The 16,465-nt window shown below is 38.7% G+C and overlaps 2 protein-coding genes and 1 long non-coding RNA gene across 5 annotated transcripts in view; 1 reads left to right on the plus strand and 2 right to left on the minus strand.

Moving 5' to 3' along the window:
• Positions 1 to 341: 341 nt before the first annotated feature.
• Positions 342 to 1,962, plus strand: LOC122771258. The gene is made up of 3 exons (XR_006360594.1): positions 342 to 357; positions 818 to 882; positions 1,317 to 1,962. It is a non-coding gene; the product is annotated as an uncharacterized LOC122771258 (long non-coding RNA).
• Positions 1,865 to 11,756, minus strand: pdcd4b (programmed cell death 4b). Of its 2 annotated transcripts, none has more exons than XM_044028708.1 (12): positions 11,675 to 11,756; positions 11,129 to 11,229; positions 8,647 to 8,964; positions 6,136 to 6,230; positions 5,841 to 5,954; positions 5,500 to 5,721; positions 4,435 to 4,532; positions 3,472 to 3,586; positions 3,132 to 3,239; positions 2,884 to 2,994; positions 2,644 to 2,783; positions 1,865 to 2,549 (listed from the first exon to the last, which is right to left on the minus strand). In XM_044028708.1, the coding sequence occupies exons 2-12, from the start codon at positions 11,169 to 11,171 to the stop codon at positions 2,489 to 2,491; spliced, it is 1,425 nt and encodes a 474-aa protein (XP_043884643.1). In that variant the 5' UTR covers positions 11,172 to 11,229; positions 11,675 to 11,756; the 3' UTR covers positions 1,865 to 2,488. The 2 variants fall into 2 exon arrangements, with proteins under 2 accessions (XP_043884643.1, XP_043884644.1); XM_044028709.1 differs by lacking the exon at positions 11,675 to 11,756 and adding an exon at positions 11,564 to 11,648.
• A 2,299-nt stretch (positions 11,757 to 14,055) lies between these two features.
• rbm20 (RNA binding motif protein 20) overlaps positions 14,056 to 16,465 on the minus strand; it is a 49,630-nt gene continuing 47,220 nt past the window's right edge. For both annotated transcript variants that reach the window (XM_044027392.1, XM_044027391.1), the window contains exons 13-14: positions 16,134 to 16,255; positions 14,056 to 14,990 (exon numbers count right to left, since the gene is read on the minus strand). In XM_044027392.1, the coding sequence (XP_043883327.1) occupies positions 14,922 to 14,990; positions 16,134 to 16,255 (191 nt within the window). In that variant the 3' untranslated portion in view covers positions 14,056 to 14,921. The remainder of the gene's footprint in view (positions 14,991 to 16,133; positions 16,256 to 16,465) is intronic.

The following is a 16,465-nucleotide window of genomic DNA, read 5'->3' on the forward strand; positions in this document are numbered from 1 at the left end:
AAAAAGTACATTAACGTAACTGCTTTCGATTCTGTTGTTAATGTACACACAACAAATCTCCATATGCCATAATTGTTGCCATAATTAACAGTATTAATTATGTACAAATATTTTCAGAACCAACTCGAGTGGTATTGTAAATGAAACATTCCGAATTTAATAGGAATTGAATCGATTCAGGGTATTGGTGACGATACCCAGGCTTATTAATAACGCTTATTTTGTCAAACGGAATATGACCCTATCGGCTTTCCATAGGTATAATGTCACTGAGGCGGGTGAAGCGAGGAGGGAGATCACGTGACTCTTGCGTTGGCTTGACAACCACTATAATCGTCCTCGCCTGGTGCTTTAAAGGTGGGCTGTTAAAGATTGGATTTTACCAGCTAGTTGTTTGATATACCGTGGTCGCACACGGCAGCGGCCTCATATACCAGTGGTTTTTTTTTTAGAAATGATTGTTGCTGAAAGAAAAATGTCTTGTTTGGCTGACAGTAGCGTCTGTAGCTAGCCATGTTTACGTGCTAAACGTAGCTAGCATTGGGCCAAACTAGCTATGTTGTTCTGTTTTATCTTTCAGTGTATCTTCTGTATCTCTGAACCGTCAGTATTATCGCAGTGCATGTAAATCATGCGTGAGGATCTCGCTTAGTCTTTCAGATGATCTAAATATTCATTATTAGCTGAGAAAATAGTCATTCACAGCAGCAGCTTCCTGCGTGATCCATCTCTTTTGCTGTTTCCTTTGTACAAAAAAATGAACCTGTGCTGGATAAAATTACATTAATTGTAATAAACTAACATATTTACCTTTCAGCAGGCACCTTGGAGACACAATGCCAGAAGTCAAGTCAATATTTAGAGAAGTTCTGCCCAAACAAGGTTTGTTCTGAAGTGATTGGACTTGCAATAGTGGAAAACAAAAGATTGTTTGTGGGGCCCAGTACAACATGTGGTCAGTGCATACTCCGTGCTGCCTCTTTAAGGTTTCTGTAATGCTGGATAATAATAGATTTTTTGTGATAAAGCTACAATGCCTTTCAATGTGGACAGGCTGTCCAGGGACAGTGCACAAATTTGGATTCATTGTTTCGATGTTTCATGTGAGGAAAAATAATTGATCTCTAATACAACATGGATTTAAACTACTGGATGATGGAGATGAGCTACAATTTGCAGTTTAGTTGTGGTGCGCTCACAGTGGCAGAGGGCTATGTATTAAAAACAAAATCAATGTTTAGAACAACTCTCTTCACCAATGTGTTAGACATTAAAACAAATATAAAATATCAGAGGTTGTTTTTTTGCATCTACAGGGCAGCTCTCAATGGAAGATGTCCCTACCATGGTTCTGTGCAAGCCAAAGCTGCTCCCACTCAAATCAGTCACACTCGAGAAGCTGGAGAAGATGCAGATGGAGGCTCAAGAGGCCGTCAAACAACAGGAACTGGCAATGAAGGAGCAATCTTAATAGATGCACAATGTAGAATATGCAACGGCAGCAGAGGGAGGAATGGTAGAAGAATTCTATTAAATGGAGTGCAGTGTTTTTCACGTAATAGTATATGTTAGTATTTAGTATTTAAGTGCAGCAAAATGCAACGCAATTTAAGATTAACCAGCTCTTGTTTCTGTACATGGGTTATGTTAAATGATTGACCGTAGTTCACAAAGATTTTTCAGTGTGGTTGGTCTTGTGTACTTCTCCAGATTTTTCAGTTGTACCCTTGCTCCTGTAAAGGTCAACAACAAAATGTTTACTGCTTCTTTGCTGAGCAAATGTGGAGTGGAGCTAATATGTTAAGTCAAGAGTTGCTACATTTAGTTGGTTAAAATTGTGACATTCACAAAAACAGTCTTGGAATATTTTAATAGTGGTTTAATGAACAAATAAGAGGCAATACCAGGTACATTACACAAACCAGTATTGTCAAGATATAAAAATAAACACTCTGAACACCATTTTATGAAGTTACCCAACTGGTATCTGTTTTGCACTGTACCCACGTTGATACCTTCAATAATGACATCTTTGTGTGATTTAAAGGGTAAAAAGAAAAAAAGGACAGCATAGAAAGAGCAGCTAGTTAGGGAGCCAGTAATGAACGAACACACTCCTCTTTATTTTTTGAATCCCCTTTTATAAAGCTCTTAACACAAAACTTGTCATCTCTGTACAAACACTGCTTTCTAGAACACACAAAAATAGGGGCAGTGAAGTCAACAAAATACTGTACAAAACAACAAGGAATGACTGACACTGACAGGTGTGGCACTTTTAAAGGTTAGCTTATGTAAATGTTTGTATTGAAACACCTTGGAGAAAGTGATCTTCAGTCTTAATCAAAAGTGCAGGGTTTTTTTTTTGCCCACCTCCACTACATTCTTTTAACTGTTAGAAGGGAAAACTGTACCCAACTATCCTGAAAATTACAAGTAAAAAAGTAGCTTTATATACTTTTCCTCTTCTGGCACATAAAAAGCCTGCTCAGTAGCTTTCAAGTTTGACAACACCACCATCTCCTTCGCTGACAAATCTCTTCCGGCCCCTGATGAGAGACAAAACAAAATAAATAAATACAAAAGAGTTCAATGAAAAATAATTAAATAAGATGTGTGCTCCGAGTTAAGGAATGCCCTTACCGACATGGACAAAGATCTCTTAACTTTACATCAATGACTTCAATACTGAGGCTTTTGTCAACAAACTGCTCCAGGATGAAGTATGCACGCGGGACATCTATGTTGATTTCAGCAATGTCCATGTAAATTCTCTCATAGCCCTATGAAAGAAAAATATGTATAAATCACAGGCTCACCATGCCAGCAAACGTACCATGAACAAGATGCAGTACGAAATCTAAACACCAGGTGGCATCTTACCCTTCTCATTTGGTCCACAGTGATGATGGAGGACAGAGAGAGTGATTTTAGAAGCTGCAGAACCATGTTGAATGTTTTCTCTCCTTTGGACTCCAAAACCATCACGATTGCCTGAGGGAAATAGCAATATTCACAATCTTGTATTGTACTCTGGAATTTTTCTGTACATACATTATTGGTCATCAAGAAAGGATTTTCTCCTTGTTCCATTGCAATACTTCACACCTACAACCAAGCCCAGTACTTACCTCATAAACAAACTCATGGTGAAAGTGGGGAACCTCCAGATCTCTGAGGCATCTCTCAGCCTCCTTAATGTCTCCAGACAGGATGTACTCCTTCAACAGTAAGTTCATCTGGAATAGCAGTCAAAGGAAATAAAAAAAAAAATCAACAAAAACAAAACAGCAAAACAGCAAATGCAAGATGTAAAATAAGAAAATACTAGACTGCTTGACGGAGAGCCTGACACTTTTTCAAGTCTATTTATGTTTGGTTAGGTACAATACATATTTTTTTGCGTTTCCTGCCTACCAAACTGACCGTACCCTGATGGAAACACAGCAAAAGTGATAGTGAACAGTTCACCTCTTTGATCAGCTGTATGACAGGTCGCTGGCCTCCGCCTGTCCCCCACTGGCTGTCAATGCGAAGGCCTCCCAGACTCATCTTCAGCAGCACTGCTGCCCGATCCAGTGCCGCTCTGGAAGACAAAACACAGACACATTTAGTGGACCAAACCTATCAAACTGCAACAGTTTTCATTCAGAAATTCATCACGTCTCCCTGAAAATGTGCTGTGTCTGCTCCAATAATATGTAAAAAAACAACAACAACAATCTGTATTCTGTTTCTTTTGTCTTAAATATATTTGAACTGTTTATAAATGTTAAATTGTAAAAGCCTGCATAAAAACGACATTCAGTTGCCCACATGGACACTGGTGAAGAAGCGTTTTCTTGCTGTAATCAATCCTCACTTTCATACCGACTATTTAAGTACACCAGTGGCCCCCTTTACACCTGCCATTAGAATGTGTTTTCTGTGTTCAGATAGCGATCGAATAGTTGTCACTGTCATCCCCCCCGATGTCACCTCCCCCTCTGTGCACTGCCATATCAACAACAACGACAATGTTCGCCGCATGTGAAGTCGCAATATTGTTTTGGCATCAGGTTGAACAAATTTCAAAAACATTTTTTAAGAGACTTCCTAGCACAAAAAAATGGTTTTAGATGACTCACAGCTTAGATGACAGATAAATCACAGAATGAGGTCTGTGGATGAGATCGTTTTGAACAGCAGGAATGATTCAAGCAAGAGAAGCCTGTTTATTTTTCAAGCACACACCCATTTTAAGGAAGACTTGACATTTGTGGACATATCCTTAAAGCTATACTCATTTTAAGAGTTATACTTTATATTTCTATTGATTGAATCCTATACACATTTGAAACCCTGATATAATTTCTTGATGTTTTTCCTTCCTAAAAAAACATCAATCAGAAGATGACAATCGTGAGCAGCAGAGCTTTGCCATCAAACACTTACCTTGTGTATTCACAGTCAACTCTGCCTTTGTAACCTTCAATGTAGCCCTTGGACAATATTTGGTCGCTAACAGCACGTGCAATAAATTGACCCACCAGCTGGAGGAGAAGCACAAGAACAAAACATTATCAACCGCAAACATATGCCCCATGTTGTGCCGATGTATGTGATGTTTATTTATGACTGCCCTCAAAACAGATTTTGAAGATTCTTGTTTTAGATGATGAACACTGTCGATGCTTGCTTGCTGCTATTACTCATTGGAAACTTGGTCAGTCTAAAGAACTATAGACCCACTGAAAACACTGACTGGCAGTGGCCTCAGGGGCACATGTGAGGGTTTGTTTACAGTAGTTTAAGCATGTGATTTAGAGAAACAATAGAGCTTTGCTCATCTGACCTTGACAAAGCCCTTACTCATCACTGATCATTGTTTTTGTACAGAGAAACACACAAAAAGAGAGTGTGAGTGTGTGTGAAACTAAAAAAAAAAAAGAGAGTGAAACTGTGACACGGGGCTGGGCAGCGCACAGTCAAAGTGGTACAGAAATGACCAGTGAGACTGAGGCAGAATGAGGCAGTGGAAGGAGGGCTGTGTGGTATGTGTGGGGGTGACCAATATCCCTTTGAGTGTCCTTTGCTGAGCTTGCAATATTCAAGCACATGCAGACAATGAACAGAGATCTCATGGCTGTGTAAACTGAACAAAAACTAGCTCTCTCTAACACAACAAACCACAGTGTTGTTCCCCTGTGCAGGTCCCCCACAGACTTTGCAAGAAACCCAAACTGAAACTAGTCTTGTAGCTCAAAAGTTTTGGTTTATTTTGTTCTGATAAATTGTGCATATTATTTAATCCAAATGTTCTAGATGTAACAAAAATGTTCAGTTACATTAGACACTATAACTTTACTATACTATTACTGTAATTCTGTACTTTTTACTGTGAAAAAAAACATGGATGACATGGAGAATGATGACACCAGGCTCAATTAAGCTCAATTTTGTCCAAAGTTCAACTGCTGAATCTTAATTGTGGCAGTGCACACATTTATCCGCACTTACCTGAGGAGCCCCAGGTGTGTCCAGGACCAACTCTGGCAGCTCTCTGAGAATTTTGTCAAAGGAGCTTTCCATGTCGCTGTGTGACAGAACGGGCCCACATAAGTCAGTCAGCAGCCTGGAGGTGAGCTCTCGGTGGCTGGCTTTGGCCTCCAGGGCCAGCGACACAGCCAGTGAGGGCACCTCACTCCGCATGGGCCCCAGGTTCAGCTCTGCAAGTAGCTCCTGGATATGAAGAGAGGTGTTCACTGTACTATACATGAGATCTGTAAATGAATGTGTACACATGTTCTTCCGCAACACAGAATAGCGTTTACCAACATGCATGATGTTGTGACACTTACAGCTACTTCATTTGTGTCACCATGTTCAAAGTACTCCTGCACTATGGGGGTGACCGTCTTCTCAAAGTCCCTTTCATTCAGAGGAGGAACCACGGTCTCATACACACAGTTTTCCTGTCAAAACAATCACAATCCATGTACAGTGTTTGACATTTATAAGATTGTGTTCATATTTTTTCCACTACATGAAGATACAATAGAAAATATACACAATATGATGCCTTAGAAACAAAGTCTTTGAAATGAACATAAAGGCATTCGTTCTATTCAAATCACTTCACGCAGGAGTCACTACCTGAGCTTCATCATAGTTGGGGTCTTTCTGGTCAACCTCCTCTGGCCCATACACTTCACCAGATCGGCCCCAGACACCTTTGCCTCCAGCTCCGCCTGCGAACAAAGGTCAGTGACAATCTTAGCTATGATATCAAGCAACATTTCAAGTGTTCATGTTAAAGCAATATTACAGCGTCCTTTTCGAAAGACATATTGGACCACATTGCTTAGTTACTTAGGTAATAGGACTTGTTTTCTACATACAAACAAATAAGCAACAAAAACATACACTGCTTTGACGTCTTGCTTATTTAATGGTTTTCAATTTCTAGTAACTGACGAATGAAAGTGACATAGAAACTTTTGTGAACAGCATCTCTGAAAATGCTTTTTCAAAGCCTTTTCAAGCAAGTGAAATGAAAAGGCTGGAAGTGTTACAGTTCACATCAGGTACACTGAGAATAGTGAGGAACAGAAAAGGTGGTGCTGATTTCATTTCGTGTTTCCGACGCTTATAGTCGACTTCCTTTTTAGGAGTGACAAACCAAAGGGGGGATAGTTTGAAACAGAGTCACAAAGCCAGATGACAGACACCCAGGTCGTTTTAAATACGTGTCATAATTGTTGTTAAAGTCCTCTAAATGTCAGATTCTTTTTGTGTGGTTACAGTTTTAATGTCAACAGATACAACCACAATTGATTTCAGCACACACACACACGCGCTTGCTAAGTGTGTGTGTGTGTGACTTCCTTCTTTCAAAACAGGAAGACACTTAGCTGTAGTTTATAACACAAGTTAGACCTCAGAGAGGAACAGCGCAATAATAAATGTAATTTTAATGTTACAAATGTTATACGGATTATTGTCTTAGTGTGTGGCATTCACAAATTATCACTCTAAAACAAGTTGGAATATAATCTCTCTATTCTGGGAGGCAACACCCTGGTGCATGTTACACTGACAGAACATCTGCTGGGTCCAAGTCCAACACCAACAGATTGCAGACAGTTTAAGAAGCCCAGTACCAAAGCAGCTTGTGTGACACTTTTAAACCCCCATTAGTCCCATTCAGTGTGTCACATACTGTACCTTCCACTATATTTAGCACAGTGCAGATTGGTTGTGGGAACATGTCCTGCTTCTTCATAAAACATGGTGTTTTTCAAAACTGCCATGCATGGAGGAAAAGCTCACAGCTCATATTACAGGGCACCACTGGCATTGCAGTTTTGTTATGTAACCAGAAAACAGAGACAAGACGCCAAGAGGAAATGCACTTGCTTGTGGGAAGAGCAGAGTTGTGCTGCAGTCTGCAGGGACATGGAAATGAAAATAGGTATTTTGTGTAATAAGAGACAGCTGGACAGTCAGAGGACGTTGACACATCTGTCAATTGTGTTCTACTTGTACTTTTCTGATGTATATGAGACAGTCATGGGCTGCAGGATGAGGGCAGATCAGAGGAGCTATATGTGGCTGGATATATAAACTGGAAACAGAATCACAGCCAACCATTACGCAACATTTACAGCTAAACGTTGCCATCACTGTATCCTGGAAAACGAGATCCTCTAACTTTGGCATTACAGATGAGTTGATATCAATAATTATACCAATAAATATGAGACAATCTAAGAATGAATTTTGCTTCATAGTGAACGTCAATTGTGGTTTAAACTAAGTTCTTATTAAGCAGTTATTGCACATATCTGAGCTAAAACATTCAGTAAATATATGTCAAGTGGCAAAGGTACACTTAATTCTAATGCCACAAAAGTCGTTAGCTGTAGGCATATTCCTTGCCATACATCCAAGTTACATGTCTATTCACATATGAGCATATCCACAAATTACGCTGTAACAAGTAATCCCGCATTGATCATTTAAACTAACCCTAAACTATATCAACTCAATACTGGCTCCTACAATATGTGTCATATGGCAAAGTGTGTTTGTGCAATGTATTAACATTATATAGTATTTTATATAATATAATATATTTCAATTTATTAACATCATATAACAATTAAATATTGAAGAAAAATGATATCTCAATATAGCCCGAGACTTGAGACTAAAAGATTTAATAAAAAGTTCTTATACATGTCTGTGGGTACAATAGTATAAAAGGGGGAATACTGATGTCACATCCTATGCATTGATATAATATTGCTTACAAACAACTTTTTCCATTCAACAATTATTTTACTCATTGAGCGGAATTTTCCAGAAAGGCCTGGCTGAGCAAATGGCAACAGAATAAAGCAGTGCTTTTAAATGGGTGTGAGCTGCTGAGGATCACATAGCCATTTGTCTACATGCTATTCGGTTTACGGCTCCAAGATAAAAAAGTCCACCAGATGATGAAAGCAGAGGATCAGTGATGAAGGCTTTCTTCTCTTTGAAGCACTGGGCAACAAAAACACTAGTGGCTCAAGCATTTGTTGCTCATGGTAATGGCCAGACAAAAACAAAAGCCTCTCCTGAGACATGTTAACTGTGCTGACTGAAAATGTGAAATCTTCTTACCTTTCTTTGGCAGGCCTCTGCCCTTGCCCTGTCGAGACTTTCTGTCCAGCAGCTTGCTCTTAGGGCTGGTGGGAGCCACAGAGGTTCCCCTCACCACATCCCCATTTTCGCTGAGGGAGTCCCCCCTGCCAGAGTCCCTGGAGGAGTTCTTCCTCAGTCTCCGCTTTGCCTTGGCCTTGAGACGTGCCTCATGGATACTGTTGCTTGAGGAGGACAGCCAGTTTCCATTGATCTCGCTGTTAATGTTTTTGTTGCATATAGCCGACCTGCCATGGTCTTCATCACCAGATACAAAAGAGTCACTCAGGTCTTCAGCCTCTGTTGGATTAAAACAATGATACGAGTGAGTTGATGTGACTATGTTTGTGAGACAAACAACAGATAAGCAACTTTTGTGTACAGAAAAGATCAGCACAGGAAGGCTGGACCTGATAACCAGTATTACTTGTGTGGGCCTGCTGCAAGTACACATGAATCCATGTCAGAACTAAATTAGTCTGAGGATAATCCAGTACCATCAGTATCAATCAAACACTGGTCAAAATGACTCTGATATAGGAAAATAAGAAGAGTAAAACTCAATGTGATCTAGAACACACATATGTCACGGCAGTAATGTGATGCCCTTGGTTATGACTAGGTTATAAATGAATCAGCACTAATATGAAATACTCGTGGCACCAAGTCCCCATTTCAGCTTGTTACTATTAGACATTTTCTGGTAAACCTATTACATCACAAGCCACAACAACTACAAATGGCAGCTAGTTGTTAGCATGTCAAGCACCATTCTGCCTATTCCTACCGACCATTAACTTTAATAAAATTTAATAAATTCTGGCAAAGACCTAGGCCAGTTTACATCGAAAATGAACAAATTTGGTCACACATGCGACCAAAAATCTTTAGAGTGCGACTTAATTTTTTCTTAGATCACACTGGGGACGGTGTCTCAGTGGTAGGGCGAGTCAGCTTTCATCTGGAAGGTCAATTCCCAGCTCCCCTGGTCTACATGCCAATGTTGAAAGTTGCTCCTGACAGCTGTGACGGCAGCGTGTGAATGGGTATGAAATACATGTGATTGACAATGCGCTGCACATAAGCGCTGTATGAATGTGTGAATGGGGAAAAACTGTAGTGTAAAGTATCTTTTGAGTGGTCATTAAGACTAGAAATACAGACCATTGACTGGTGAACCTAAGATTTCACATGCCTACCCCTTGGCCTTTTAACTTCACTTATGTTTATCTGCAAAACCTGTGTTCGCTATGAGCACTTGCCCGAACTCGCACACAAGGATGGATGGATGATGGTCAAAATCAATCGCAGAGAGAAGGGGCACCTCTGATTGGCTGCAATCCAGATACTCCTGTACACTGCTCCCTGTGTGTGGGCAGCAGTGTGTGTGCAGCAGTCATGAGAACAGCAATGGATGTTAATCCAAGATGAAGAGTAGACTTAAAGCAGTGATATAGTCTATGTGATACACAGATGTATACCATATACACAGTACTAAAGGTATTACCACCTAACTGTGCATTGACATGTACATTATAGTAGACCATACTACACTGTATTTGTGCCTCAAAGGATTCAAGGATTCAAAGGATTTAAAGGAGTTTATTGTCATTCCAGTCGGCACTTACATAAAAAGGAACTAAATTATAAACTATGTTTTATAAATTTAAGAAGACAATAAATAAACTAAACAGTAAAGGCACAGTATAACGTGCAGAATACTTGACAGCAGAATAACAAATATGGCTTAAATGGTGCAAAATGGCACAACAGGTACATTCAGGTGTCTGAGTGAGGTGACTGTGCAGTAAGAAAGTTAAGTTTGGTTGTATCGCACATATTATCTATCAATCTCCTGTAGGAAGCAACCTAAACAACAACGCCAGAGTTCAGTAATCTCACAGCTGTTGGAAACAAGCTGTTCCTCAGTCTGGTGGTCCTGCTCCAGGTGCTCCGTATCAAATAAAGACAAACATTTACCTGCACAACTATGAATGCATATGCATACACCTACGATCAATTTAGAATGTCCAATTCAACTAATCCCTATATTGCATGTTTTTGGACTGTGGGAGGAAATCTGCGCAAACTCCTTGCAGAAGGTCTTGACCCCGGGTCTTCTTGAGTGCTAACCACTACACCAATCGTGTAGCCCCATAAGGAGTTATATTTGGTACATTTTTCAGTCAAACTACCACATTGACATGTTAGAACTCATAGAACTAGGTTTCAGTAGATACTCAAGGTTTAGGACTAGTATTGGACACAACCAAGTAGTATCAGTCATTTCTACTATAGCGCGTTTCTATGTGCAGTCAGACACTAACTGTATTGTGAGCAGCAACATCACGCAATCGACGCCAAAATCAAAGTGCAAGAAAACAGGCAATGAAATTCACCCGCATGACAAAGTCCCAGTGCCCCACATCAGATTCAGCTGACGTTATCTCTCATTCACACTTACCAACAGGGTTTGCGTTCAGCCAGGCCTCGCAGTCAGTTGCCATGATTTTTTTTACAGTGGAAAATAGGTTTTGCAGCAGGACAACACAATTTAAACGACACCTGCAAAGTTGAAGATCGAGCATTAATACTCAGACTCGTGTTAATAACATGACCAGACATGTTAGGTGTCTCCCCTCCCCCCCATTCATTCAAAGTCACTGTTGATAAACAATGGCTGACGCTGCGTTCGCTTTAATGCTCACTGTCAACAACAAAAAAAAGGAGCTGCGCAGAGAGGCCAAACTCAAGAATAACTGCACTTATTACACGACTACCACTACTTTCTGCATCTAAAACATGTACTTCACACTTGCTAGACATTTCACACTCGACAAATGTTTGTAATGGTCAGTAAAAGGCAAAAACTGGACAGTCTAAAAAGCGAAGTATATACCGTCAAGCTCAGTGGACTGGGACGCCGATAACCAAAAACACTGTCGTTATCGACTTTGCATTTGTACCGCACTGTGTAGATGAAAGGAAATATCACAGTAATGTCACTGACCGTCTGTTGCGTTCGAGCTTCTCACTCGCTCCGGTTGCGGACACTATTGTTTTTGTTTTATCGACCCAGCAACGCAGGCACGCAGTTCTATATTCGTCTCCTCTGATTGGCTGGAGGGCGACTGGTTTTTAAAACAAGGACCCAATGAAAATGCAACACGGGATTTTCTTCTCGTATATTCTGTGCGGCCTGTGGGGGTTGCGGTGTTGGTTTATAAAGGGCTGCCCCCTATGGTTGGCATTGTGGAACTGCAACCTAATAGTGGAATACTGTCTATGACATCAGCCTTAGCAGACTAATTAAAGATATAGTATGCAGGATTTTGATGTTGGCATGAATTCAATACATCAAAAACAAAATATGATTGTTGACTGACTTTTGACATAACACTGAACATCTACTCAAATGACTGTAAATTTGTACCAAATAGTAATTTAACTGTGTAATTTCACTTGCAATTGAGTATAAATAGTGCTTTATAATCTACTTTGCAGCATTCAAAATCATATTCACTACTGAGTGGTCTACAATATTACCTGGGAGTACCACACAAAATAAAAACGCCTGGACACCTACTCCAAAAACAGGCAGAAATTAGCAAAGTCCTGGACTGAGAAAAAAAAAAGTGTACATATGAAAATAGTTCAAAATTCAAATTGTAAATGTGAAATTGTTGTTTCACATTTTTGTCATTATTGTCATTTTTGCTTCCTTTAATCTGTTCTTGCACAGTCAAAACACAGTAATATTGAATAACTGCCAGATATTGAAAGTTGAAGTTATCTTGGAAAAAGGGAGCAGAAGTACTCACTCATTTAACATTTTTTGACATTTCTACAACCATAAAATTAAAATAAATCCAGGTGGCCTGATTACAATTATGGTCGTAAGAGGGTTAATTACAGATCAGATTTGACTTAGATCTGAATGTGGCTTCACTCTCCAACAAAAACATCTTTGTATGCATCCTCAACAACAGAAAATGGCATATTTGTGTGACAACTCAGTACTGAAGTGGGAGATACTGTAAGCAAAATAAAAATGTAAATCTGGATATCAGTCAGTATGTTAAGGGAAATGATCTCAAATGAAAGCACATATGTTAGGGCTGACTGTCCACACTGTGAAATGCAAGTGACAAGATCAGATTTGTGTGTCCATACAAAACCAACCTAACCCTTTTAAACTCTCAAACACTGGCTGAAAAATAATCATATATTTTAGGTAGATATGCTATTTGCATCAATATAATATTTCTATTTGTTAGGTACTGGCATATTTACAGTGATGCTTTTTGCTGATCTGTGGATTAATGTGTGTCGCCCTTATTCAATTGAAACTTGATGATAATAATAATATGTTTTCCATGAATTCCATGAGTGAAAATTTCCATCACCAGTTTTTAGGGTGTTGAGAGCATTCAGAGAAATTTGCACTTTAAACCACCCCCAAATGTGGTTTAAATCTGATAAAAAAATTTTTAAATTTCATGTCATTTCAGGAGCATTTTGAAAAAGATTTGCAGCAAAATTACTTAGTCTGACTAAGTCAGGGGTCTCTCGTCAACGCCTCCGCAGTGGCTCCCTGTAGCTTTGAAAAAATTATGTTTGTCTTGATTTTAATTCTTTCTTTAAGTGAACACTTATTTTTTAAGGGATCAATGTGATAAATGAAAGTGGTTTAATATTTTGTCCAATAAAATATGCATCACATCCTATGTCTGTGTCAAATGTGATATTGAAAATGTCCCAGAACCCGACAAACTTGTGTTTGAAATGTGGAGAGACATTTGTCCATGAACTACATAACATTAAAATAACTTTTTAATATTTATTTCAAGTGGTAAAAACAGTAATGAAATGTCAACAGTTTTCTTTTTTTTACTTTATAGATTTCATAAATGCAACAAACTATTCTTTTTATATATAGATATAGTATCTATATATAAAACATTATCTTCACTTTATGGATCAAATAACATTTATTTGGGTGGAGAAGGGACAAAATGGCTCTTTTAATGCAAAAGGCTGCTGACCCCTGGACTGAGTACTGAGTTATTAATTAGCCATTCACACTGAGTTTTATATGCAGCAGTATTTACATAGACTGCAGATTAGTTTTTTGGCACACTGGTGTTTTTTTTTTCCTCAACACATGGGGGCGCTCTTACACAACAGTCCCATTGAAAGTCCTGTTAACACACAAAATGGATGGTGTACCTTACCCTGTATATGAGTTCTTAGCATCGTAACACACTGTATGCTAAGTGTGCATAGAGATTTAATAACATAGCTCCTGGTTTGCACCACATTAAATTGCAGTTATTGAAATATAGATGAGGCAACTGAAATATTTGAAACATTTATTGAAGTTTTTTTTTTGTTTTTCATCAAAAATTCACTTGAAAAAAAAACCATATGAAAACAACACTATCTTTGTTGTCACAGGATAATTATTCACAGTATACAAAAACAGAGCCTGGTTCGATAATCCACCTAAAATAAATTACTGTCATATGAAGCATTGTTGATAAATTACACACATGGTCCAGTGAAAGTTTTTTAAATATTTAAGGCATTATCATGGTGACAGATATGACGGATTTGTTTGCATAGTTGTATAATTTTTTTGTCCAAATTATGCATATTTTGAAGAAATACAAACAGCAAGAGCCTTTAAAGCCCCACATACTGAATAAATAAAAATGAAAATCTTTAGTACCATGCTATACATTAAAGTCTGTTCAACAAATAACAACAAACCTGAGAATCCGCCTCAGCTTTTCAACTGAGTAAAAAAAACAAAAAAAACACCACGATCCTTAATGGAAATTTCAAGTTATTTTGCAGCTGTAATAGTATATCACTGTAAAAGGAGAAATTTACAAATCAAATAGATAAAAATAGAGAGAATAATCAAACAAAACTTGCACTACGAGGGGACTAATATAAGACGTTTGTCTTTTCACTAATTGAAAAATCATTTCCATTCTAAAAACAGCAAGTCATTTCACACACAGCGCAGTAAAATAAACTTTAATAAAACAAAAGAAAATTGCAATTAAATACTTAACATTCAGATAGGTACACACTGGCAGCATCCATGGCTGGGATTGTCGATGCCATTCTAGACATCTAAGCATCCCTCTCACCAAAATACCCACCACACCTGTGCAAATGTCCAAAACACGTCACATTAATTCTTTACTCCACTGTTCACTGAGGTCAGAGGTCAAACTGGGTTACTGTCACTGCGCTGCTGTGGGCTCGCAAAACGCATCTGAGAGACTCTGCTCTGCCAGCTGTGATAGATATTTCTGTGGATGAGAGGGAGAAAATCAATGACAACCTGCATGTACAATTTACAACATATAAATACTAATAATAGACATTAAAAAGGTGTTTAGACACAAACCATGGCATCTGCCAAGGCTGGTTCACTGAGATTAAATGTCCTTTACAGGAATTATGTAAATCTAAATAAACAAATAAATAACATATTCACAAGGCAAAACCACCCAATTTTAATTCTAATTCTGTGATATTGACGCTAAATTTAAAAAGAATTACTCGGGGTGTTCATGAGACCTTAACCTTTGACTAACAAAACCTAACCACTTCATCCTGACGTCCAATTTAACATTTGAATCAAATTTGAGGAAATTCCATCAAGGTGGTCCTGAGATATCATGTTTACCACAAAAGGGAAGGATGGACAAACTCAAAACACGAGGCACAGTAAAAAAAGAAGCAGCAGCTGAGATGTGTTGACTTTAAAGTGAGAAGACACGATCATATTTGATTTTTCAAAGAAAAAAACAACAACATAAGACCAAACATTACATTCTAAAGCTATGAATGTAGAATAATGATACTTTACAGTATTGAATTTAAGAAACACCAGGACAAACACAAACCCAGAACCTTTGACAGACAGGACAAATGTGTAAAACTGTTTCCCCCCCTTCTTGGAATGTAACCCATCAAATGTTAAGGAATTGCTGCTGCCCTGGTTTTTTCTCAGCTGTGCTGCTGGGAATAAGAGAAATTCAAGATGGCTTGGAGTTAAATGGTCTACAACCGGAAACCTTATACAGTAACAAATGTACAGGCATGTGTGTGTTTGTGAGTGCTCGGCTGTAAAAGTGTACCACATTTAATGTGTTGCACTAAGTTTGGCTGCATTTATGTGCGTTTATTTTTCTATTCTATCTTTGTAAAACATTAATATCCCATTAGACACACCGATAAAAGTGTCACGTCGAACACACACAGCTGTGCATTATGAGCACATGTGCACAGACACTGAGTTACTGAGAGCTGGTTTGCTCATTTACTATTTCTGGGAGCAATGACTGAACAAAATGTGGCGATGTTTAACTCCAGATCTGCCCAGTCTTCCCTCTTATCGTCATCATCATCATCATCATCATCACTACGTGTCTCTGTGCAGCGTGTACCTGAAGGTTCCTGTAGTGCACAGTGCTGCGGCAGTGTGTCGTCTTGGCATTCTCCTCACTGGTATAAAACAATCCACACAGTTTGCAGTAGAAGCCGGTCCTCGGCACAATGAACTCCACTCCTGTTAGACAGCAAACAACAACAACAACAACAACAACAACAATTTGAATTTATCTACAGAGACCAGAATGACAGATGAGAGTTCATTTCTCGTGAACAATTCAAGTTTGCTTGCTTTTTACACTAAATCAAAGTGTGGGAAGTGAAATTATAGACAGTTTATTTCATTGAGTGTACATATTCACATCTGTTTTCACATTCATTTAAACTA

Source organism: Solea senegalensis, linkage group LG6 (genome assembly GCF_019176455.1).
Source record: "Solea senegalensis isolate Sse05_10M linkage group LG6, IFAPA_SoseM_1, whole genome shotgun sequence".
Taxonomy (NCBI): domain Eukaryota; kingdom Metazoa; phylum Chordata; class Actinopteri; order Pleuronectiformes; family Soleidae; genus Solea; species Solea senegalensis.